At 55.1% G+C, this 25,663-nt stretch overlaps 1 protein-coding gene across 3 annotated transcripts in view; it reads right to left on the bottom strand.

Annotated features, from left to right (window-relative positions):
• Positions 1-25,663, bottom strand: part of ATP2A3 (ATPase sarcoplasmic/endoplasmic reticulum Ca2+ transporting 3) — a 59,508-nt gene that overhangs the window by 8,737 nt on the left and 25,108 nt on the right. The window contains exons 6-21 of one of the 3 annotated variants that reach the window (XM_082328464.1): positions 22,162-22,242; positions 21,036-21,121; positions 20,033-20,497; positions 13,790-13,878; positions 11,029-11,131; positions 10,647-10,778; positions 8,196-8,321; positions 6,883-7,101; positions 6,078-6,413; positions 5,765-5,985; positions 4,850-5,052; positions 4,652-4,737; positions 3,888-4,021; positions 3,334-3,451; positions 2,570-2,687; positions 527-599 (exon numbers count right to left, since the gene is read on the bottom strand). In XM_082328464.1, coding sequence (XP_082184590.1) covers positions 527-599; positions 2,570-2,687; positions 3,334-3,451; positions 3,888-4,021; positions 4,652-4,737; positions 4,850-5,052; positions 5,765-5,985; positions 6,078-6,413; positions 6,883-7,101; positions 8,196-8,321; positions 10,647-10,778; positions 11,029-11,131; positions 13,790-13,878; positions 20,033-20,497; positions 21,036-21,121; positions 22,162-22,242 — 2,590 coding nt within the window. Of the gene's footprint in view, positions 1-526; positions 600-2,560; positions 2,688-3,333; positions 3,452-3,887; positions 4,022-4,651; positions 4,738-4,849; positions 5,053-5,764; positions 5,986-6,077; positions 6,414-6,882; positions 7,102-8,195; positions 8,322-10,646; positions 10,779-11,028; positions 11,132-13,789; positions 13,879-20,032; positions 20,498-21,035; positions 21,122-22,161; positions 22,243-25,663 lie in introns of all 3 variants that reach the window. The other 2 variants (XM_082328465.1, XM_082328466.1) reach the window with 2 other exon arrangements.

Below are 25,663 nucleotides of genomic sequence, written 5' to 3'. Positions count from 1 at the left end.
GATGAGGAGAGGAATGTAAAGCACTGAGACCACGGTGAAAACTGAAGTCTCAGCTTTGTGAGGCTTCAAGGACAAGGAAAATCCAGCATAATGGAAACACGACTTATCTAAATCTGATCAAAGGAGAAACTTTTCCATGCAAAACCTGCATCAGCAGAACTCACAGCTATACATTTGCATCCCTCAACTGAACGCCCTTGGCCGTCCCTCAGAAGGTCCCACGCTGGAGACCATCCCCAAGCACTGCCTTGCAGAGACCAAGCAGCAGCCTGGCCCCTGACCAAAACTGCCATGCAAATGGCTGCTTCACGGGCTTTTTAGACCTTATTTTGAAGCAAAGCACAGAGGTCAGTGTGGGAAAGGAGACCCTGTCTGGGTACGGGGTCCTTGGGCTCCATTATTGGCTGGTTTTCCAAGCCACATTCACCCGGACACGGTCCGAGCAGGTCCCCACCACACACGAGCAAGACTTTGGAGGAAACACAGGAATACGGCATTCACGGATGAGACACGTAAGAAAGCCAACCCTTGCTCTGGAGTCCTGCAGGTTTTCAACTGGTGCTCCCCGCTCCACATGTGTCTTACCGTCCTGAGAATGCCTGGTAAAAAAATCACAACACCACATTTAAAAGTGGCTTTTGGAGGTTTTTTTGTTTGCTTTTCAAAGCCCAGAGGAATTAGGAAGATGCAGGATTTCAATTATTCCTTTCAAATGTGATGATTTAAGCATGATTTTGCCCTGTAGCCATGACTGAATAGCTGCATGGGATTGCTGGATGAGACAGAGAGCGACCCGTGAGCATCAGCAGCATCGTGACCGTGGGGATGAGGGTGGCTCAGAGGACCCGGCACATTGGGAGCAAGGCATGGGAGGAGGAAACACTCTGAGCTGGTATGATGGGACTCAAAAGGATCATACGCCTGCCAGAAACCCCGCTGTGCTCAGAGCTGTGCTGGCAGAGCTGAAGAAGAGCCCTTCCTCCAACAGCACTGAGTTTTTGTAGAGAAATGCAAAGTGTGGGAGAAAGACAGACTCATCCCCAGATCACAGATGGTGAAGTGAAGACCAAGGGCATGCATGGGATGCAACAGCCAGGAATTAAACCAGCTCTCCTACGCCCCAGCCCAGTGCCGCGCCATAAAACTGTTGCTACAGGCTTATAACCATACGATAAAACAGACCCGGGTGATGCAAAGCACCTATTAGTCCGTTGAGAGATGCAACAGTTAAATAAAAATAAGCTAGAAACCATTTATATCTGGTCTGTAAAAACAGGAGCCCCTGCACCTCTGTTTCTCAGCAGAGGCTTCGCTGAGCAATCGCTGTGGTTATCCATCAGCTCACCACAGAAAGGAAAGCTGACGTGAGCACCCCCAGCACGCGGGGACCCGGTGATGGGGAGTGCAACCACTTCGTGATCGTTTCCTGCTTGCAATAATTTCCCATTCATTATTTCCAGCTTTTTGCATGGTTCTGCTCCATGAGAAACCAAACAGAGCTGTTACAATGCCCCCACATTCCTCCCTGCCAGGGCTGGATGAACCTGCCTTCAGCCCTGAAAGGCAAGAGTGGCTTTGCACAGTTATCCTGGGTCGTTATTAAAGGGTGAAGGTAAAAGGAGGGGTTTGCTAGGATGCTGGTTGCTCAAAGGGGGAAAAGGTTTGAGCAAGATGACGCTGTGGAAGAACCTCGAGTCCCCACATTCAGGTTGCTCATCTGCCCCCCCAGGGCCACCACATCTTCCTCCGGCAAGGACAAGGTCTCTCCTGCCCTTCTTCTCCCTACTGTCACTGTTGGGGCAAACACACCCTAAAAAAATGAATAAAATCTGTTTTCCTGGAGAGGGGCCAGCCCTGTGGCAGGCACAGCACCGCTCAGCAGCCACGGCCCCACAGCTGCTGCCGGGAAAACCTGCAGGTTCAACTCAGCGCCGAGATATCACCCACAGCAACATCTTTTGCAAGAAAAAAAAGACAAGATAAGGGCTGCCTAAACACATGCTGTGATTTACAGCACGCAGCCCAGGAGCACAGGGGAACCGCTGCCCTGGTGTCACAGAAGCTGCTTCTCCCCCACGTGTGCCACGGGACGGATCCCGAGAGCTGCTGGCCAAGGGCAATCCCATCGCAAGGCGTTCAGCTCTCGTTTGATCTTAACATAGAGGTAGCAAACACAAGATAAGGATGGCCACAGAGGGGTGGAAGACTGAGGGGAAAAAGGAAGGATTCCGTTAGAAACCAGTATTTGATTTGTTTTGCTTTAAGAAAAGGGATCCGGTTCCCAGAGGTTTGAGAGGAGGTGGATAAACACACATGGCAGATTTATCTAGTGCTCCAGCTCCTAAGGGAGTATTTCAAGCAGATGTAAGTACCAACTGCTCTGTCTGGCGTGGCACCCAGGAAGGAAAGGGGTAGGAGAAAAAGTCCCTTTTTCACAGCAAAGGTGGATGAACATGCAGGTGCAGACACCACACGAGCAGAGGAGGTGAGGTGTCCATGAAGCCACCATGAACCCCAAGCAAAGCGCCATGGAGCAAACACAACCCAGTGTGGTGCAGACCATGCTCACCATCCAGGTGGTTGCGGGAAAGGTACTTGAGTCCTTCGTCCAGCAGGATAACGGGCAGGGAGATTTTCATTACGACCACCCACTGCGGCCAGCTCAGGGGGGTTACCTGGAAGATGAGCTGCAAGGAGGAAAGGATTGGACATGTCAGTAGGGAAGGAGGTGGGATTTTTTTTGTTTGTTTTAAAGGTCAGGTTGTTGTATGGCACAGGTTGAGAAAGGGTCATCCCAGGTACAAGGAGGGAGGATCCAGACAGCCTGAAGAACAGGATTTCTTCAAGGTCTGTCATGATCCCAAGGTGGCTCTTGGCCAAGATCAGTCAAAAACAACATCCTTCATCTCTCCTGCAGATGAGGAAAGTGAGGCTCAAGCTAAGACTGTATGTGCTCACAGGTGCTTAGCAGGGGACAAGGGACAATGTAACCCCCTGGGCGCAGCGACCCACTTCATCTTAAGCACCCTTAGGCATCAACTGAGGCATCACCAGCCTTGGACTGCAAAGGGAGGTGATGCCTCCAAAGGGAGCTGAGATATCCATACCCATTTGCGCTGCCTATAAGGAGAGCTTCTGACTTAAGTAAAGTCTCATTGGGGCAGGGTGTCTCCCAGTCCCTATGTTGGTTTGAGTCACAGAACCTGGTCCTGAGGGCACATGCTGGGGACAATGGTCCCAGAAGCTTCCAAACCCAAAGATTGCTCCAGGGGATGCCCTTGCCCACAGAAGAAGCCCCCGGGGCTGCACGTGGAGGTGGCACAGGGCACTCACAGGCATGGGCTTGACGTAGAGGATGAGGAAGTGCAGAGCCATGGACATGACGATGGCCCCCAGCAGCCAGATGTTGAGCCATGGTGGCATCCGCAGCAGCGACTGGTTCTCAGAGACGCTGCGAAAGCGAGGGGACAGCGTTAGCCCCAGTAACCTCCTGCTCCCCGCGCCTGGCCGAGCTGGGGGTTCCCACTCCTCTCCAAGGCTGTACGCTATAGCCCCTCTCTTCCAGACCGCTCAGCTTTAGGCTTTGCTGCGATTTCGATCTGGACACCCATCTCAACGCAACCAGCCGTGCACAGATTAGGACCAGTCGTTAACAGGGCCAAACTGCTGACAGATGCAGATCCGGTCCTTCCTCCACCGCTGTCGATAGCAGCACACTGGCTTCGAGGAGTTTATTTACAGTGAGCCCAGTGGTCCCCTGTGAGAACATTCTGAATGGCTCTGCTGAGTCAAAGCAAAGCCCTCAGCCCACCAACAGATGCTCAAAGAGATCCTACACAAAATCAGTCATGCGTAGAGCATACAGAGCAATCCTGCAGCCGCCCTACCTGTTCAGAGCGTTGCACATTTCGATTGTCACCAGCACAGACAGTGCCATCGTGGTCGGGTATCGGGACTCAAAGATCTCACAGTCGATTCCTTCAAAGATGGGGTTGTCCTCGGTGCACCTCATGAAGTTCCTCTGTCGGCACAGGAAACCGCTGGTAAATACACGGCGGAGCAGCAGTGTAGGAAAGGCAGGAAAGAGGAGGAAGAGGTCGACTGGTTGGGGGGCACATGGTGAACCTTGATTATTAGGGGTGCTGTTAAATATCCCACAGTTCAGAGGAACTGATAAAACTGTCTAAAGTGACCCAGCTTCTGCTGTGGTTGGGGCTTTGGGGTTATGGCTGGATAGTGGCTTAGAGATTTTTGCGTGCAGTTAATAAGGTGTTTGAACACACACCATCCAAAATATCCATCAAAAATACATCCTCCATTGCACGTGACATTGGGGTGCGATGGCAACCGCTTTCCCACCACTTTGTTCAGACCTACAGTAATGTAAAAATCAATCCCTTTCAATGGGGGATCAGGTACAGGAGCTACTTTCACCTTTTTTGAATCAAGTTTTTCCCACCGTGCTGGTTGCTGGCAGAAGCAAGGCTGGAAACATGAGCCTGAAGGAGAGAATTTGCTTTTATTTTAAATTATTGTCTTCTCCACCAGGAATTTGGGAACACTACAGCAACCACAGAAGAAAGATAGAGGAAAGACCCCAATGCCCTCACCCATCTGCTCAACATGTCGGCCCGTTCCCCTCCCGACTCACCAGCTGATGGAAGGAGACCTGCGGTCCCTCGGCGTCGTACAAGAACCACCAGGTCGCTGCGCCCACCGTGGCCAGGCCCACGTACACTGTGGCCGAGAGAGACACCCTTACCCCCAGGCGCCTGGCAAGGAGCCCCCTACCCCATGGCACCCCATGCCCGTCCTCGTCCTCTGCCCACCGGCACCCGCGGGGGCTCACCTCCAATGGCCAGGTAGCGGAAGAAGAGCCAGCCACTGATGAGGGGCTCCTTGGGGTTGCGGGGCAGCTTGTCCATAATGTCCAGGTCAGGGGGGTTGAAGCCCAGCGCGGTGGCCGGCAGCCCATCTGTCACCAGGTTCACCCACAGCAGCTGCACAGGGATGAGGGCCTCGGGCAAGCCCAGGATGGCCGTCAGGAAGATGCTGCAGGGAAAAAAAACCAGAGATGCCGAATTAGATGAGCTCCAGGGCAGCCAGAGGAAGTGTCTGTGTTGTGCAAGTGGCGAGCGAGCAGGAACCCTGAATCCAAACACCCCAAACTGAACATTCACCCAAAGTCCTGCAGACAAACCCACGCCCCTGAGTCAGGATCCTGAAGTCCAGGACTGAATTTTGCAGCTAAAATTTGTTCCTGTTGCTATTAAAATTTGCTTTGTGGTCAAAACCCAACCACTGACACCATGCAGATTCCCATTGCTGCTGAAATGCAAGGGCAAAGGATGCCCAAGTGATTCCAAGGCTGTGCCCGCATTGCTGAGGACAGCACTGACTTACTGGGAGGGATGGGCAGCGGAGAGGGAGAGCTGCCCACGACCTGATGCAAAGTGTATCGGTGCGACCTGGTGACAACAGCCCATCCACAAATATCCACATCTGTCTTAGACGCTGGCATGGGCTTAAATAGGCAGTGCATTAACAAAACAGCTCCGGGGGGTGGCGTGTTTGTAAAACCACAAAAGAAAAATCCCCCTGTCCCTGCGGGACAACGCAGAGCTACTCAGTTTGGTACCTGGGGTTACAATTTTGGGCACCACATGCTGCCAGGGGCAGGGGACACAACCAGGTCACCTGCTGCAGGGGACGCATCCCCACCACTGCTCCCCCCAGCGCAGTGCCCGGTGCAGGAGGCTCTCACCAAACGACCTCCCCAACGTTGGAGGAGATGAGATAGCGGATGAACTGCTTCATGTTGTTGTAAATGGCCCTGCCCTCCTCAACGGCTGACACGATGGTGGAGAAGTTGTCGTCGGAGAGCACCATCTCAGCGGCTGACTTGGCGACAGCCGTGCCCGACCCCATGGCGATGCCGATCTCGGCTTTCTTCAGGGCCGGGGCATCGTTGACGCCGTCGCCTGTCTGCATGAAATCGTGATTAACGGGGTGCAAGGGATTGGGCCGGGTGAAGAGGAGGGGACCAAGGGGTGGTGGGGCATCCCTGGGGGACTCACCATGGCGGTGATCTCGTGGAAGGACTGGAGGTACTCGACGATGCGGGACTTGTGCGCCGGCTCCACGCGGGCAAAGCATCGGGCATCACGGCACGCCCGCCGCTGCGCCTCGGGGGGCAGCTCATCAAACTCCCGGCCCGTGTAGGCTTTGCCGGCCACATCCTCGCTCTCTGAGAAGATGCCGATCCTGCGGCAGATGGCCACTGCTGTGCCCTTGTTGTCACCGGTGATCATGATAACGCGGATGCCAGCCTTGCGGCACATCTCGATGGAGGAGGTGACCTCCTTGCGGGGAGGGTCCAGCATCCCCACGCAGCCCACGAAGGTCAGGTTGTTCTGGGGGGGACAGCCCCAGACCCACATGAACCCCCAGGGACGCAGCTGCTTCCCTCCCCGCTGTGAAACCACCCTGGGCACGGGGATTTCCCCTGGGAGGAAACCTTCAGGAGGTTTCCTACCAAGAGCCCCATGGATGCACTCTATAGCCCCAGTGCAACGGCATGTTCCCATCCCCTCTGCTGCTCCTCACACCTTTCCACTTTGCTTCCCTCCTCCCTGTCCTTTGTGGTGGCCCCTGGACCCCCCCATGGGGATGGATGCCCAGTGGGATGGGGCTGTTGGCCTCAGGACCGGCCCCGCTGCATGCAGCTTTGCACCAGGGTTTGCAGTGGAGAAGCTGACCCATTGCACTGCCTGGTGGCCGCAGAGAAACCAGAGAGAAAATACTGCTGAGGCAGCTGGAAGTGGGTGGAAAAACTTTGAGAATAAGGAAAAAAGCTCCTGGAGAAAGCCCTTGGTGCCATACCTCATAGTGGACGAAGGCAGCAGAGTCGTGCAGCTGCATGGTCTCCCTGCGGACGGGCGCGTCGTGGGTGGCCAAGGCCAGGCAGCGCAGCGTGTCAATGCCCATGCCCCAGTCCCGGATCCTGCCCAGGATCTTCTCCCGCACCGGGGCCGTCAGCGGGACCCTGGCAGTGCCCACGCGGATGTGGGTGCAGCGCTCGATCACGCTTTCCGGGGCACCCTGGGGAGGAGCAGAGCGCTTATGAGCTGGAGGATGAGCATCTCTTGCCAGCACCGAAGGAAGTGCCGGAGGGAGGGACGGCACCAAGTTTGGGCAAAGGAGAAGGAAATCTCCCCAAAACTCTAGCACGCACATCCCGGCACGGCGGCTCAGCGCGCTAGATGGCAGCCTCCGACCGAGCGCACCGGGACCGCAGCCGGGAAGGACAAACCCTCGCCAGGGCACCAGACAGCAGGATCTGCTCTGTGAGGGATCTGTCTGACTCCTGCAAAACCTACATGTCTGCCCGGGATACTCCCACCCCACGGATCCCCTCTCAGACCTGGAGGGGATTAGGGCCGTAAGTCTCCGCTGAAAAACTGCGCTGCCAGCGGGATGCTCAGTGGATGCTTGCGATGCCTTTGCGATTCAGGAAAACATGTCCTTTAGCATCGCAGCATCTCACCCCATCCCTTCTGACCTTACAAAGGACCCCCGACAATGCTTTTTAATGTAAAACTTGCAATCTTTCTATTGCTCCTCTTAAAAAAGCTCACCCAGGACCGCCAGGGCCACAGATGTGGTGGCTCTGGAGGGTCCCAACCTGACCTGGAGGACAGAGTTCACCCACTCAGAAGATCTCCCAGTGGGAACAACAACATACAAAATTTGTCAGAGTCAGCAGGGGGGAAATTCCTGCCCCATCTCTTCTCTTGGGAAGAAAATGCCCTTTAAAACACTATTTTATTTCTGGTTACAGTAGAAAGCTGGACATCGCCCTTTGGGCATGACTGTCCGGAGGGTCCAAGCCTTTAATAAAAGCAAGCACCCAAGTTTTGCACAGAGGCAGTTCTCCCCTGGCCCCAGCACCACCACACTCAGCACCTTTTCCTTCCTCTAAATCATTTTACCTCCTTTTTTTCCTATCAATACTGCAAAGACTCACCTCCTCCCTGACCACACCAGTCTACCTGCTGGCTCCTGCCCCCCCCCCGACAGCTAAGGGAGGAGACAAACTGCAAAGCATCACTGCCCACTGCAGTGAGGGCCAAATCCTGCTGGGGTGTGCATGGGGAAGGAGGATCCTGCAGGGTGCTGAGGATCTTCTCCCCTACCTTGACGAACATCTTGCTGCCGGCGGAGTTGTGGCCGGGGCCGGTGGGCGTGCAGTACACCGACATGGACTTGCGGTCGCGGGAGAACTCCAGGGTGCACTCCTTCCTCATCAGCTGCTTGATCACCTGTGGGGACGGCGTGGGGCTGAGCCGGGACATGGTGCTCTCCGCCTTGGCTAACAGCCCTGCTGAGCCGGCACAGCACCAGTGATGGGAGGAGAAAGGCAACCACAGGAGCCAGGAGGGATGGGACAGTGGAAAAAGCAGAAGGAGCTTTCCCTGTGCAATTTTTCGGGAGAATTTTAACTCCTCCAACTACACCATTGCTGCCCAGCCCACAGTGCATGCCAGCGTGTGCCAGAGCTTTATTTTATTGACCCCACATGGGATGCCAAACAGCTGCTGTAGCCTAAGATAAAGCTCCGTTTGCCAGAGAGCCGGGTGAGACTTTCCCCCATTGGGCTCCAGCTGCGCTGCAGGAAGGGGAATTGCATCCCACTGATTACAGCTGAGGGGTTTGCCCTGATCCTGCACCCACAGGGGTCAGTGGGAGCGGGAGCACCAGCGACACCCAAGGCTGGATTGGTTCCCATCAAATTAACCAGCATTGCAGCTGAGACTAATTAGGCTCATTTCAGGACATGCTAATTACCCTGAGGACTGCCAGCTAAGCACTAACGATCACCCACTTAGATGGTACCCACAGATTTGCAAAGGCAAGGACAGAGCAGGGGCTGCCCCAGCGCATGGACCCATGGCACAGGCGGTGCCCACAGGCAGGCTCCTGCACCCCAGCACCCCCCAAAACCCCACCACAAACCAGGCTCTACTATTGCTCCTACTTCGTTACTTAAGGAGCCAAACGCCCACAAGATAGCAGCCAGCCCTCCTCAGACTGATCTCCCTCTCACGCACCCGCACCAGCACCACAGCAGCTGAGCCCAGCTCCTGGGAGGACTGGTCTTGTCCCAAAAATCCCATTTAATGAGCAGGGCAACTGGGGCCGATCCAAAGTATTTTCTGGAGAGGGCAGCAGGGACGTTGATGCCAACCTTGCTCTGCATGGCTCAGCTGCTTACACAATTATTATTTTTTGTTGCCAGGAAGGTGTTGCTTGCAATGGGGACACAAGCAGCTTTTTGCACAGAACTTTTACAGCAACTTAAATCTAAATAAATCAGTGAAGGGGGCAAAGGAAAAGAAAACTCCTTTTGGGGTAAAACCTTGTAAGTTCAGAGTTAAAAGGATGCTCCTACTGCAATGAAGCTGCAAGTGGGAGCTGGGGAGGTGGAGAGATCTGCAAGGGGATTTGCCCACGCAAAACGCGGGGACTGTCTGTGGATATAGCAGGCAAACACCAAGCGGCTCTTGAAGGCGAAACCCAGCACAGGGTATGAGTGCAGTGACTACACGTAGGCGGGAAGTTTTGTGCCCACAAAAGCAGTGCTGTCCCCGCTGGGCACTGCACGCTCAGTGCAGCAGCAAGGACACCTGGGAGCAGCCAGCTGCCGTGGAAACCCCGAAATCCCACTGGAGATGTCAAAGCACAGAGGCACTGGGAGCAAAATCAAGAAGCAGTGAAGAAACGCTGCCAGGAAACTCCAAGGAAGGGTTTTTTGTCCCTGCCCAAACACAAGAGCAAGGAGAGAAGCACCAGTGACTGAACCCAACCCGGCATCTGAATGGAAGGGCAGTGATGGGCACACGTAACGAAGCAGCTGCCGGACTGATGTACGGCTGGGAAATTCCATCTCCCTTATCAGAAAGGGGTCAGGGGATTTATTATGACCTGCGCAGACCTATCTGGGGAAGAAATGCCAGAACAGAGAGCCCTTCCTTTGAGCAAGCAAAGACCTTATAAGATCTAACCATGATACCAAAGCTGAGTAAATCCAGACATGAAATAAAGTGTATTTTCACCAGGAGGACAGGGAGAGCTGGAGTAGGGGAATAGCCAGCATGGGATATTTTCACATCAAAAATAGATATTTCCAAAGAGCAAGCCTCGTTCAGGCAGGCACGGCTCTGGGGAACAGGGTTTGGTTCACGCTATGGAGGATGGCTGCTCAGCACAAACCAGGCACCTAAAGATTTGCTGCAGAGCTACAAAACTCCAGACCTCCTCATCTGCAGCCGGAGCTCTGGCCATCACCAAGGGGTTCTCTCCCGGCTGAGCAGGGATTGGGCTGAGTTTGAGCCTCAGGGATCGCCCGCTCCAAAGCTCCCCGTGGCCCCAGGTGAGTCCCCCCGGCCCCGGCCCCCAGGGCCAATGCACTATCTTCTGCTCCAAAAACAGCTCAGCCCCCTGCGAGCCAGGAAATTGCATCCTCGCGGCAGATCAGTCCCTTAGATCATTGCAAGTGGTTATTGCTCAAATAACAGTCATCCCAAAGCCCTCCTCTCCCTCCCATCCCCCGGCACCGGAGCTCACAGGAGCCTCTCCCCACTCACCGAATTGCAGGCGTTGGCTCGCTCCACCTTGGAGAGTTTGCTGGTGTCAGTGTTGAAGACGTTCATCTTCTCCACCAGGCACGTCAGGGCTGTTTCAGTGGCTTCCCCCACCTTCTCGTAGACTTTTTTGGACTAGAGGGTAATAAAAAAAAAAAAAAGGAGCTGGAGCTTAAGCTTTAGAGCACATCCCCTACCTGCTGCTCCAACCAAGGATGCTGTCGCCCACGGCACCACCCTGGGGCTCCCAGAGCATTGACCTGGGATGGGCTGAAGCCAGGGCAGGGGATCCCAAGGGACAAACCTCTGCTGCAAAGGGGCCCGCAGGGAAGGGAAGAGCTTCACCAGTGCCCCCCTGCCGCCCCAGCCCCGGTGCCCCCCGCACCTCGTTGTAGTCCAGCGAGGAGTCGTTGCAGAGGGCGCAGATGGTGGCCAGCTCCACCAGCCCGTCGTACTGCCCGCACTGCACCGGCTGCTCGTCCTTCAGGCTGCGGGGAGAAAACAACCCCCAAAGCCTTACACTTCACCGGGTTAAACGTTCAAATAATACTTAGCTTCTCCTATATATCCCTTGTAAAATTTTCTGAAAAGAGGGAGGAAGAGCCCAGTTAAAGCCCCAGACTTGGCAATAAACACTTGGGTTCGCATTATGTGTTTTACCAAATGCGGCAGGACTAGTTGCAAATAAAATATCACAGGAGGCAAATAAACCCTGAAAGTGCCGCAGAATAAAGGGGGCTGCAGAGGAGCTCAAAAGAGCATTGGACCTGAAAGCAGGGGCTGTCAAAAGGCTGATGATGATGGACAAGAAAAGGGGCAAAGAAATTCAAGTTAATGTTCACTCCCCGAGGGGTTTCCGATTGCTGGGGATCCAGAGGAGCTGTAGGACTGGCAGCAAGTCCCTTCTCCTCCCCGTGATGCTGCTTCGTGCTCCGGCGAGCCGGAGGGCACCCAAGGGAGCATTTAAAAGCAGCAGACAAATTTAACAACTGCATTGCTGTGGCTGTTTCCAAGCAAGCGGCGAACTGTGGCCTTTGCTTCCTAAATAGCAGCTCTTTGCTATGTAAAGGAGCACAAATGTCACTGGAAAGGAGCAGCCCTGAACACACCAGTCAAGCCGGACGCTGCTTCTCGCCTGCTGCCCGGTGGCAGAAACGGCAGCAGTGGTTTTCAGGGGAACTAAAAAATTATCCCGACTCCAGGAGAGGTAACTGCAGGTTAGAGCTGTATAAACCCAGCCGGTCATCTGCTTGCTGGAAAAATAATTTGTCAGGCATTTATTAGGATCAGTTTATTCCACTGCTGGTTCCCAATGGAAAGAACATTTTGGAGCCCTTGTTACAGCTCAGGAGCGGAAAACAGGGAGCGGCCAAGAAAATCTGAAAAATCTGTTTGGTGAGGGACAAGAAGCCGCGCCGGGCTGAGAGCGGGCAGGGGAGAGCCGCTGCCTCCTGCCCAGAGGATGCTGCCCGGCCCCGGCTCACGGGCAGGGGGAAGGCCGCGGGTGGAGGAGGGAGCCTACAGGCACTTTTGGCTGGGTTTTGATGTTTGGGAAGGTGGAAATACCAGGGATGGCTTTTGCAGCGTGTGATCCTCTGGATATTGCTGGGAAGGGATGGGGGGATACGTCCCCATCGTTGGCTGCCCCTGCACGGAGCCGAGCGAGATCCGCACGCCAGGAAACGCATCAGCAAAGGCGCTGCTGGATGGGTGCTGCGTGGAACACGAGCAAACCCGAGGCCAAGCAAACAATATCCCCCACACCAAGACCAGGCTAAAGCAAAGCCACCGAGTCCTCCAAGCATTTCAGTCCCACCAGCCCTGGGGTAATGGGGGGATTTCTCTCCATGACACCTCAGCGAGCCCTCGCATCCCCCCTTGATGCACAGGGCGAGCATGGGGCTGAAACAAAACTCAAAAGCAACACGAATCGCTGCAGATCAATGCAGAGCCTCACCACAGGCAGTCCCCGGAGGAAAGGGGACACTGCAGCTTCAGAGGGGAGCAGACACGAGTTCAGCTCCTCAGTCCTCCTCATTTAATTGAAACGCACTGGTTGATACCAGCTTATGACCTGGCTCACTTTTTAATAGAGATTCCTAGCCAAGGATTGAATTGGCTCTATAAATATTCATGAAATTAAGTCTGAGGCTGGGATGAATTATAGTCGCTCCACAGATGAGCAGAAGGGATCGCGGTGAAGAACATGCTCAGGATCACACAGCAAAGCAAAGGGGAGCGGAGAGTGCTCCAACCATCAGCTGAGCTTCTCATCTTCCTCCTTCCCAGACTTCCCCCACACTGGGGATCATCACCTCCCTTCGAAGGAGGGGGAATAAACAAACACAACGGCAGAAAACCCCATTTGTGTAATAACACACCAGGGAAAAGCCCCTGGCTTCCACTCCCCGCCCTTGGCTGCAGCTCAGCAAAGCCCACGTCTCCCCCGAAACGTGTCCTGACATCAGTAGGATCGTGCCCCATCTCAGCTGTCCCTGCCGAGGACGCGGGGCTCGGGGAGCACTTTTCTGCCGGGGTTTGCGGCCATTTGCAAGTCCCTCCGCACATCGCCGGAGGCGCGGCCCCTGGACAAGCTGCCAGCCCCAGGTCCTGCTTGGGGCAGGGGCAACAGTTGCCAGCCGACACTGAAAATGCGCAGGCTTCAGAAATTTGGAGAATGAGCACGTATGGCGAAAAGCCTCGTTCATCGCTATTCCCACACTTGCCGTCTTCTCCGGTTCAAAGCGGGCTCATTTTATCGGGATTGCTAACAAAGGGGGAGCCGAGCGCGCGGGACACCCTTTGCTGAGCAGTGGGAGGGCAGCAGGCAGAGCCGGGGCACCCGCCCCCCACATCGTGTCGGGCAGGAGCCGGCGATGAGGGATGGTGAAACAATTGCCCCAGCTCCCATGCGACGCCTGCAAGCCCAGCGTGGCCAAAACCAGCACTCAGCGGGTGTCCCCACAGGCGGGGTTCAGTGCAGCTGCAAACCACCACGGAAACCCCCCCTTTCTCTCCAGCTTGCCAGGCGAGCCTGGGGTCCCCCAGCCGTGGCCACGAGCTCGACCCTCCCGCCTCGCCCCGACCATGCTGCCAGCCCAGGGCCACCCCGTGTCACCCGCGAAGCGAAGGGGACCCACACTCACATCTGTCCCTCGGGGGCGTAAGTGGAGCCGGTGATGCTGAACTCGTGCAGGCTGCACTGGGTGCCCTCCACCTTCTCCATAATGAACATCTGCGAGGGGGAAAGATGGAGACAGAGCATTAGGCAGCGATTTTTGGTACAACCCACGTGCCCAGCCTGGAGACCCGCCAGCCGGTACCGTCCCAGCAACGGCCCCACCGGCACCAGGCTCAGCCCCCTCCCTGGTCGCCCACCACTCCTGGCCATCCCTGAATCCTTCCAGCTCTCCCCTGCCTTTTTCATGTTTGCCTCTTCCAGTTCTTTTTTCCATCGGAGAGGAGCGATACTGAGCCAGTTCCTAAGAAGGTGCTTGTGTTTTTCTTGGAGCAGAGGAGGAGCCAGGTCCGGGTTTCCACTCCTGCCCCGGCTGCCCTGGAAAGCCTCCGCAGGGCAGGATCTGACCAGCCAGGAGCTGCGGGAAGGGGCTGCCCCTGCCGCCCTTTTCCAGCCACCTCTCGGCCACCAGCTCGCCTTGCGTGTTACTGGGATCACAGCTCCGCTCCGGGCACTGGCAGTGTGGCAGCTCAGTAATAAAGCCCCGGGGAGCCATAGAAGTCCCACATGCTCTATTTTTAGTGATTTTTGTCTTTCAAACTCCTTCCAGTTTCTCTCTTGCTGCTATAGTGAGAGCGACAAAACAAAAAACCTGAAAATACAGTAAAAAGCCCCCTTCTCCCCAAGCTCTCCCAATCCCCCCTTGCACATCCCACCCTTTGGTGATGTCCAGCGGCAGCAAGAGCACTGCCCCACCCCAGCCGGGGCGACAGTTTGGCGACGCTCGCTTCTGCGTAATCATTATTTATGACCCGCGCTGAAGCCAAAACCCAACATAATAAATAAATAAATAAAATTGGTTTGATGAATGCATTTCCTCAGCCACAAGCGCCTGCGGGGAGCAGCCAGGAGGGAGGACGGCTGCAGGAAAGCGATGCCCTCAGCTCTACAGACGTGCTTGACAGCTCCAGAAAGTGGGTGCAGGGGCAACTATCCCTCTCCACCCCGTCTCAAATAATTTATTTTCCCTGTTTATTTTCCTCAGATCATTTGAGATGTTCCCCAGGAGAAATGGGGCAGCATCACTCGGCACCAGAGATGCAACAGCTCTGGGTACCATCTACTTCTCTCCCCTCTGTGCTTCCTCCGGCAACTAACAGAGGTTAATTTACTATTATTATTAACTACTGTTAATAATACAAGGACACCCCGGCAGTGCAGCCACGTTGGTGGTGGGTGTGAGACCTCCCCATGCAGCCCGGTATCCCCCGGTGCAAGCTTAGGGCCAAGCCGAGGGACAAAGGCCAAGCTCAGGGAAGCACATTTACGGCAGGTTTAGCACCGGGACACCCTGGCGGGTTTTCCCACCTCCGTATTTTACAGGTTTGGGCAAATCAAAGCAGGAGATTCAAAGCATATGTCTCCTACTTCTGAGCCCAAAGCAACCTCCCCACAGCTTCACAGCTATTTGCAGATACCCCGTTTGCTGGGCTATTGCCCTCAGCTCCTTTCCCACAGCCCATCCTCGAGGTCCCTCACCATCCCTGAAGGGTTTCAAAGAAAATCACAAGCCAAAGGGTTGCAGAAGAGACTCGGGACATCCCGGGCCCTCCGCTGGGGCACTGAGCTCCTCTGGCAGGAGCTGCAAACACTCATGCATGAAAGACCACGATAAAGAGAGCCAAAACATGCATCCCCTTCGGCAACTGAATTGCCCGGAGATGACGGACTCCAGGAACAGAGGCGAAGTGTGGCTGAAATTTCCCAAAGCAGAGCCTTCTGCAACACCAAAAGGGACCTTCGAAGGGTGAGCATCCTTCATCTCTTTTTGAGATGTTCAACAGCATCAGCCTTCCAGAGAGCCAAAATCTCCCGGTCTCTTCAGAAAATGGACTCCTGCACTCAGAAATTCCGACCGGACTCTTAGTTATTAAAAAATCTGAAAGCATCCACCCCAGCCACCGGTGTTTTTGCCTGATATGAGCCTGTTTGTTTTCAAACGCTCACGGCTACAAAACAATTACTACTTTCACAATAGCAACTTTCTTATTAAAAAAGGAAAAGAAAAAAAAATAAAAAAATCATTCCAGGCCCTTTATTTTTCCATGCCTATTTAAAAAGGTGCTGCGTAACCCACAGCAACCAGAGGTTATATCAAATTTCCTGCCTGCTCCCGGCTTGCGTGACTGGCAGAGCGAGGGGGCGGCCAGGGCACTGCAAAGGTGTTTGCAGGTTTTTTTGGCGTGATGTTTCGGCAGATTGCCAGGCTGAAAAAAGGGGGCAGGTTTGCAGGCAATGGAAACAGTCTGGAGGAAATAGCTATGTCTTAATCTGTAAAGAGGATAAGGAAGGTTTCCATCCTGAAAATAATAAAAATAATAACAGGAGCAATAGAAGGAGGTGGCAAAGCTGCCCACCACAGCTTGGCTGGGGAGGCTGCTGAAGAAAGATGCTCGCAGAGGGGCTGTCTGACCCCCTGCGTGGCCACGGTGAACACCAGCTCCAGCATCCAGCAAGGGGAACCCAGCCAGCACCCCCAGGGCTTCCCCCTGCTCACCCCCCTGCCCTTGACCCTTTTAAAATCGTGCTGGCAATTTGGGGGTTTAATGCAACAGAGAGAGGGAAAGGAAAACGTTACTACGTGCTTCTGAAGAGCGCACCCTGCTCCTCGCCTGGCCCCAGATGCTGCCGGCGTGTATTTTTAGAAAGCAAAGGGTGCGCCGTCCCCGGAGCAGCACAGGGCATCTGGCTGCAGGCTTGCAGGGAAGAGAGATGCAAAGGATACATCTCCATAGTTCTGTATTTTCTGTAATATCTTTAAAAAAACTACTCATCAAAAGGCAGACAAGATAGGATTGCTGTCTGGAATAGTAACAGGCTGTAATCATCAGTCATTTACCCATCAATCAGCCCACAGATCAGCATCATTTTCCTCCTGCGCTGGAAGCAGCCCCGGCCGACAGGCACCCACCAGCAGCCGCCACAGCCGGCGGCTTGGCCAGAGCCCCTGGGAAACCCCCAGCGAGGTCTCCCATTAATTAGTGACTGCTTTAGACAGACAAAATTGCCGAATCAGGGCACAGCGTCCTGGAGATTAAAAAGCAAATAGTGCCAGCACAGCTCCTGGGCGGCTGCACCCGGGACGGGAGTTTGCACGTCCAGGCTCTGCTACAAAGTTTACTGAAAATGAATCCCTTTCTGCTCTTGTTCCCCAACACACCAGCCATCTCAGAGATATCCAAACGTCACCAGCCACCTCCCTCTCCTGGACATGGGGTGCCAGCATCTCCCCCCTCCAGCCCCATCCTGCTCTGCCCCACGCAGCAGCGGCCCTGAGCCCGCACAGCCACACTCGCATTTCTGCTTCGGGTCCTGACTCAAATGCCACCCTCGTGCTCCTGGAAAATTAAGTTATGGTGCATAAAAGGGTGCCGCAACTCTTAGGAGACTGATTTAAATGTGCAAGAGCAGAGCTGCAATGCCTCTCTGACTCCTTCTCCCATCACTCCCATCTGCACGGTTATTTAATGGTTGGGAGAAGGCTGTCCCTGGTTGCTCCACACCTTGGGCTGGGTGAGATGGTGGTCTCGGAGACCCCCAGTTGCCCATAAGGTGAGTGACAGGAACCACAGGTTTAATCTGATTTACTAAGTGGGTTTGTGGCTTTACTACGTTACTGCAGAGCTGTAACCTCTGGCGGACTCGAGGCCAGAGCAAAAGCACCAAAGCCTCGGCTGCCCCAGATGGACGAGGCCCCCGGCACAAAGCCCTTCAGCGGGCGCTTAACACCCACGAGCATTTCGAGGGCACCGCTTCGCCCGTGCTGACCGCATGGCATCCATATGCATCCTGCTGAGCTGGCTCAGCCAGCGCCCTGGCCACGAGTCCTGGGTGCCGAGCGGAACACGGAGCCGGCGGTGCAGCCCTTAAAAAACAGCCGAGGGTTTTAAAACAGACTTGAAGTCTTTCGAGAGTCACTTTACAGCTCTACAGGCCTGACGCCGGCAGGGAGACGTAAAGGGACAGCACCGCTCAGCAGCATACCCTGCGGCCAAGCAGCTGCGCTCACCCAAATTAAATGTGTGTGTTAATTAAATCGCACTCAATTAATACATTTTTCCAGGCTATCGATAGGCTTTTGCACCCCCATAGCTGAGCCGGCTGCTTGGTGCAGGAGCACGTCCAGGACACGCCAACGGCCGCCCAGTGCAAATATTTACCCACCCGCCGCTCGGCAGAGCCGCCGGCAGCCTCTGTACTGCCTGCGTCAACGCGGGAATCCCTGTCCGTTAAACATTAACAGCCGTGTCTCTGTGTCCTGAGGCCATCGCGCCCTGGGAGTCAGGATTCAGCCAAGTGAATAACATGGATATCGGAAGGGGGTTGTGGGGAAACGGGGCAGAGGATACATGGAATTTTGAATTGAAATTTTTTTCTTCCAATGTGCTGCTCTGCAAATTTTAACTTGGTCCAAGTTAGGGCTGACTGAAGCTAAAAACCTCATGAGTGCTGCTGCCCCACTCCGTCCCCCTCCTGCCCTCTCCCTGGCTCAGCATCACCAATCCTGCCTCTCCCAACCGCCCCACACCACGGGAGACAGTGGCACTTCTGCCCCAGTTCAAGGAGCACATCCTCCAGCAGGAGGTGGTTTGGGGAGGGCATGATCATGTCCTACCTCTCCTTCTGCAGTCTGCAGAGCTAAAGAGACCCCAAACGCTGGGGTCACCCTCCCCTGCGTCCCTGGGGCAGAAAATCAGCGGTGTCCCGTGGTTCGGCCAGGGGTGGCACGCACCGCTCTGAGCTCTGCATTGCTGCAGCCCAGCAGCGTGGATACGCTTTGGCCACTCTGTCCCAACAGCCCAAGAATGAAAACTCAAAAATTGAGGAGGTAGGAACAAATTGGCCATTGTCCTGGCATGAAAACCAGCCCATAAAAATAACCCCTAGTATTAATACAAAAGCGGTGTGAGCACGTGCCTGGGAGCGCCCGGCTGATAACCAGGAGGTGTTGCCCCACCCCGGCAGAGCCACGTTTCTGACTCCATCACCTGCACCATCACCATGGGCTCAGCACCAGAAACCGGAGGGACGGCAAACGTGACACGAGCCAGCCACGTCCCCACAGCCCCGGGGCAGGACCTCCTTCCAGCAGTATCTCGCTTTAAATCATTTACAGAGCAGAAATATCAGACATTTCCAGTCATCTGTAGTTTGTGCTGAGCAAACCAGTGGCCAAAGCCCGTGGCCAGCTTGCAGCATGGTCATGGCTTCCCACCACGCTACCCAAGTGTCAGAGAGGAGGGATGGTGGCCAGGTCCATTTTTCCCCACAGCAACACATTTTCCAAGGTTCTCCTATAAAACCGACGCGCCAAGGCCATGAAAAAAAGCTTTCCTGAGACTTGAGGATTAATGGGGAAACTGAGAAGTACTCGGATGGTCCAGGCGTTCCTAACAAGTCACCTCCCTGTATGGTCAGGCACATGGGAGCAAAGCTCTTTGGTAGACCAGGAGCCTTTGACCTCTTTGCCAAACCACCCCAGGCTCTGTCAGAAGTGTTTTTCGGTCCGAGCCCAGCTGCGCACACCTGCGGATGGCAGACCTTCCGCCAGGCGAGGACGGGTAACCGAAGCACCGGTTTCACCAGGTCACGAACATCTTCTCTTGACCCCTGGATTTCTGCATAAGTTCGTCATGGCCAGCTGGACCCATGCGTTGCACTGACACCCCAAGTTTTGGCCTCACAGGTCCAGGCTTTGTAATTTTGCATGGTCCAGGATTTCTCACTGGTTTGGTTAAAAACAGGGGGAAAACAGGCAAAAGAGCAGAGGAGGCTGATTGCATTGGCTTCTCCAGGAGCTCTATCTCAACACCACATCCCAGCAGGAAGAAATGCTCTCTGGAGAGAGAGCCCTGAAATAAGTCTGCAACACGGCACCTCCAAACTGGCGTGCTCATAAAAGTGAGTTCTCTCATTACAACCATGCCAAGAGAAGCCATAAACCTGATTGACTCTGGTCAGGCAGAGAGGAAGCTCAGGGCTTCCTATAAACCGTCTTCCATGCTCACCTTCAAATTCCTAATATGAAACAAGTCTGGTGAGGACAGCAAAGCCCGTCACCCCAGGATGGGGATGGAGCAACGCAGAGTGCTCAGGGGCTTACAGAGCGTCCCCCCTGCACCCCAAAACCCAAAATGCCCCCGGCACTCACCCGGCAGACGGACATTTGGTTGGTGGTGAGGGTGCCGGTCTTGTCGGAGCAGATGACAGAGGTGCAGCCCAGGGTCTCCACCGAGGGCAGGCTCCGGACGATGGCATTCTTCTTGGCCATGCGGCGCGTGCCCAGCGCCAGGCAGGTGGTGATGACGGCTGGGAGGCCCTCGGGAATGGCGGCCACCGCCAATGCCACTGAAATCTTGAAATAGTAGATGGCCCCCCGAAACCAGGAGCCCCCGTGGACAGGGTCGCTGAAGTGGCTGACGTTGATGACCCAGACGGCAATGCACACCATGAAGATGACTTTGGAAAGCTGCTGGCTGAACTCGTCCAGCTTCTGCTGCAAGGGGGTCTTCTCAGGCTCGGTCTCCACCATCTGGTTTCGGATCTTCCCGATCTCAGTGTACACCCCTGTCGCAATGACAATCCCTACGGCCTTCCCAGCTGCAATGTTGGTGCCCTGGGAGGGAAGAAAGGGGCCAGAGTGGACATGCGGGCATAAAACCTCTCAGCCTGAGCAGGGAAATGGGTTGCTTGTTGTGAAAGGAGAACGAGATCTTGGTTAAGAGGAAAATGACATATCCTGGGATTTTACATAAACCCACCCTAAAGCAGCAGGAGACTCTCCTGAGAGCTCTCTCACCCCTTGAGGACTTGACTTCTGCCCGAGAGGAGCATGAGCAAGGAGGAAACACAAATTTGCAACAGTTCCAGGCTCAACCACAAACCTTCTCCCCATCTGTAATGCATCCTACTTGATGGAAAACCTGCTGAGTTTGCCCAAGGCATTTAAGGGCATCAAGTGCCACAGCCCAAATGAAATCCCATGGAAGCAGGTCCTCGTTTTTACAGATTTGGGGCTCTTTTTATGGATTCGGGTCTTTCTCATGCACGCACTCCCTTTCACTGCTCAGAGACCTCCTGTATCCATCAGCATCTTCACTTGGCAGCTCTTTGGAAAACCACAGGAGAGTTGGGGACAGGCATAAGGGACTTACAGAGAAAAGCATGTTCTTCTTGTCCTGGTTGACAGCCCGGGGGTCAGGGATGGGGTCAGCATGTTTGATCACCGACACAGACTCCCCTGCCGAGACAAGACGGGGGAGATGAACCACCCGTGTTTCCTCTCCAGCCTCTGCCCAACGCTGTTATGAGCCTGCATCACAACCCCCATGGCTTTTTAAAGCAGTACTTTCCCACCAAACCACCAAAACATCCATCATGGGGATGTCAGAGCTGGGCCAAGGTGCTCTGAAGATGAGGGCTGCAGAAAAATGACCTGTGTGGATTAGCGGCCACGAGCTCCCGTACAGCCCAACGGGATGGGGCCAAATCCCCGCGCCAGGGAGCCCGCTGGCTTACAGCGCAGGTTTGCACGGTCAGATGGGGTTTGTAGGGCAGCACAACAGGAAAGGTGCCCAAAGCCCTTCTGCTGAAGGTTTATATTTTGTTCTTTGCAGATTTTCCCTTTTGCTGCATCTCCTTTTGCCCTTGGAGAACTAAATTAATGCAAAGCCACTTTTCAGGGAGACTAGGCTCCTTTCCCCATGTTTCTTAGCATTTTTTTGATTGCTTTTCCTTCCCTGCTGCTGTATCCTAACTCGATGTCTTTACAAAATCATGCATGAGAGCTGAAATACTGGAAGCCCTTTTTGTTGGTTGATCATTCACCGGCCTTCCCTGACAGCAGAGAGAAAATTTTTGAAATATCATGGATTATCAGCCTTAAGGGCTTTTCCAATGCTTAAAAAAAAGCCCCAAATATTGTCACCTCTCCCTGAACCTGTGAGGCCTTGTGCACCAGTGGTCACTGTGCGACGGCTGCACGGAGGGAGCGTGGGCAGGGACTGAGAGCCCCCCGTGAAACCCCACGTGCCGCACAGGAAAGCCCCACACTTTGCGTTTTGCAGGAGGGATGCCCAAGCACCGGGCACATCTCACCTATGCCATGACTTTTAGATGACGCTGGGACCTCCCCAGGTCCTCAATCTCATTCTCCCACCCATTTCCCACCCCAGCAAAGCATTCAGCCCAGTGTCAGCCCCGAAATCTGGCTTGGGGCAGATGGCAGAGGGAAAGCTCTGCCTTCAGCAGCCGCCTCCGCCCCACCACGCCTGCACGCACCTGTGAGGATGGACTGGTCGACCCGCAGGGTGGTGGACCGGATTTCGATGATCCGGATGTCCGCCGGCACCTTGTCGCCAACTACAAGGGCAAGAGCAGAGCAGCTCCGTCAGGCGGGACCAGCAGCACCCGCTGCCCTGGGGAAGGGGACGGCAAACCCGGAATGCGCCAGCACAGCCAGGCTCTGTCCCCAAGGCTTGGGGCCACCAGTTTGCACCTCGGTTCCTGCTGTTTCCCCTTGTTTTCTATTTCAACTGTCCGGTCTCCAGGGCAGGGACTGGCTTTTGCTGAGAATCACCACCACGTCCCTATGCGGTGCAGGCGCATGGCAGCACCCAGCCTGCAGCAACGATGGGTCCAGCCCGTGATTAACGAGAGTCCTGCCCCGGGATGCCTCCTTTCCACATTTAAAGCTTAATTTTGTATGTCTGTACTTTACAAGTCAAAAAAAGAAAGCTGGAAAGAGGCTCCATCAGTTGCAATAAGCCATTGGGCAGCGCAGTAATGGGACCTTGAGGAATTTCTAATTTTAGGGGATTACCTTGCACAAAAGCAGCCAGCCCAGGGAGCAGGCAGCAGTGCCGAGGCAGAGGGGTTTACTCGTGCCGTGCCAGGCACCCTCCACCCTCTCCCATGGACCGACCGCCTGTTTCAAGCATCACATCTCCCTGTACAAAATTCCGCAGGAGTGAGTGCTGCCCCGTCCCTGCTGCACATGGATGCTGCTGGGGCGGGTGAGCTGCCCGCCAGCCCTGCCCATCCCCTTCCCCAGCTGCCACCTGAGCAAAACTAACTGCGGTTTGAGCCAGATTTGCCAGGACAAGCAGCAAAGGCAGGAGCTCTGCACGGGGCAGCCAGGTGAGCAGAGGACCTGAGCAGGCTCCCAGCAAGCCCCCACGTCCCACCCACCCTGGCTGCACCTCCGCAGTGACGTGTGCTCCTCCGCTGCGGCTGGGACCCCCTTAACCATCATCACAAGCAGCGAGCACCTGCATCCCTCCTCCTGCCAGCAAGCGGGCAGGAGGGCAGGTATCTTTTCTCTTCCTTTTGGAGCGGAGCCGCCGCAGTTAGAGGCACAGGCGCGTGGTCCTCAGGGCAGCAAGCATCACACCCTCTGCCCTCCAGCCAAACGCCAGCGTGGCCCTGCCTGCTGCCCCGCATCGCCTGCCTTGCCACAGCCCCATCTCTCCTCTTCCCTGCAAAAACCCCACAGCACCCCCCATCTTGCCTCTTCCCTGCAAAAACCCCAAAACATTCCCATTTTGGAGCAGCCTGAGCCTCCCAAGGCCACTCTTAACCCCGTTTCAGGGCTCCATGGGCCAACTGGAAGCTGTTGACACTGGAAGACCTTTCGTGGCCAAGACAAACAGCCGTCCATGAGTCCCCTGGCATGGCATGGTGGTTATGGGCGAAAGCAGCCCCATCAACTGACAGCCACTGATCACCACCCACTGAGGTGCATGTGCTTCCTTAAAAAACCCATTTAAAGCTGCTTTTCCCACTGGGTTTCCTCCTCCTGGCTCTTCCTCCTGCTCCCTTATCGGCTGGACGCAACCGCACTCCGGTGCTTCGGAAATATTGAGGCAGAGAGAGCCCTGGCTCACAGCACCTTACATCACGTTACACAACACTGCCGGCTTGGCCGCTAATGATCGTCTCAAGTCCCAGACTTTAACGAGCGCTTCCTCCCAGGGCTCGTAAACCCCCCCCTCCGAGCGCAGCGGGAGGGGGGCTGGCATCGCTCCACCGCTCAGCCATTTATTCCAGCTGCAGATGCGAGGGCTCTTGGATGCAGCGTGCAACATCTGCTGTCCGGCCAGACCTGCCCCGCTCCCCATCACACCCGTTTCTGGGGGGCTGAGCAGGGGGTACTAAGCACAGGGACTCACCGACCCCCCCAAATGCTTCCCTCAGACTTTGCAGCTGCTCAAGGGAGTCGGAGCACCTTAAAGGGAGCAAAGAGCTCCTCTTCCCTCCTGGGAAAGGCGGGGAGGGTTTGCAAACATTAGCTCAACCTGCAGATGAAAAATCTGTTGCCAGCATCTAGAGACAGCGACAAGCCCTGGGGCCGCGGGGGTAGCATCTGCTCAAGGGTGGATAGTGCGATAGCATCCCAAGGGACTCGCACGGCGCAGGACAGACGTACAGACCTGGCAGCTGCTGTTAGCCAGCTATTAAACATGCGCTGATCACCCAAGCACTGCAAGTCTCCCCCGTACCGAAAGCCAAGGGAAAGAGAGGAAAACGGGAGGCAACGCTGCCCGAGCAAAGCAGGAGCGGGCAGATGGGGCAGCACCTGACGGAGCTCCCTGGGCAATGCCCTGCCTGTGCTTTTTGGGCAAGGCAGAAAGCTGGTGCTGCAGCCGAGTTTAATCCCTGTGCAGCTGCCTGCACAAGGACTCACCTCGATTGCCTTCTTACAAAAGGGCAAAAATCAGCTGGGTTTAAACGGCTTGCCAACTTGCAGCTTGCAGCCACCATTCCCCTCTTGTCTTAGTGCAGCAGGTTTTCTGCTCCCTGCTGCCAAATTCATTGCATTTGCACATGCAAACAGAAGCCAGTCCCTCCTGCCTGCGCTGCCCCTGCCGTCCCCAGGATGTCACCTGGATGTCCACTGCACATTCAAAGCTATTGCTCCTGGTGCGCTTTCCTATCAGGCAGCCTGACAGCATCCTCATCGCTTGCTATGACCTCCTAAACCCACAATTTGCTAATTAATTGGCTAATAATTTGCAAACCCTTCCAGAGGAGAGCTCAGCTCTTTCCCTCCCAGTTGTGATACTGATTGTGCCATTAAAAAGTAACATTCAGCCGCTGACGGGCCGGCAGCAAGCACGGAATTTGGGGAAAGATGTCAGAATTTAATTAATTAATAATTAATTAATTTAATTAAAGGCCAGGTCAGCAGCTGGAGTGCATTGCCGGAGCTGGCTTGGGAGTGCCGCCAGCTCACCCAGCTGAGGATCTGGCCGGCGCTCCTCTGCTTGATCCTCCCTGCATTATTTTTATGTTCATCTTCCAGCTGAAGCCCAACTGGAAGACATAAATAACAGCGAGCTGGCTGGGCGCGGGAGGGATTGCAGCATGTTTCCACTAGCAGGGCCACGAGGAGGAAAGGAGAGGATTAGTTTTGCGGCTCTGGGGGTTTACGGCATCGTTTAACGAACAAACAAAATGGGATAATTGAAATGCATCCTCTTTAGCTCTGGTGGGGCAGGCAGGAGAGTCCCAGGCATCCTTCGCTGAATGCAAAACCCCAACAGAAGGGCTGGGGGTGACAACCCGACTGGGGAGGCAAAAGCACCCTGCAGCTGGTCTCCTCTGCCTCTCACCCTCCTGGAATAACAAACCCCAGTTACCAAGGCAGCCTGCCCACACAGGCAGGGCCAGCGCCGCTGCCTGCAGCACTGAAACCCCCCCACGCTGGCAGCAGCGCTCGCCTGGCACCGCCGGTGCGGCACCCAGCACCGGCCCTTCACCCGCGCCTCGTCCGGGGGATGCG

This window comes from Platalea leucorodia (assembly GCF_965183815.1).
Source record: "Platalea leucorodia genome assembly, chromosome: 16".
NCBI classification, from domain to species: domain Eukaryota; kingdom Metazoa; phylum Chordata; class Aves; order Pelecaniformes; family Threskiornithidae; genus Platalea; species Platalea leucorodia.
This window is presented reverse-complemented; position numbering and strand designations above follow the sequence as displayed.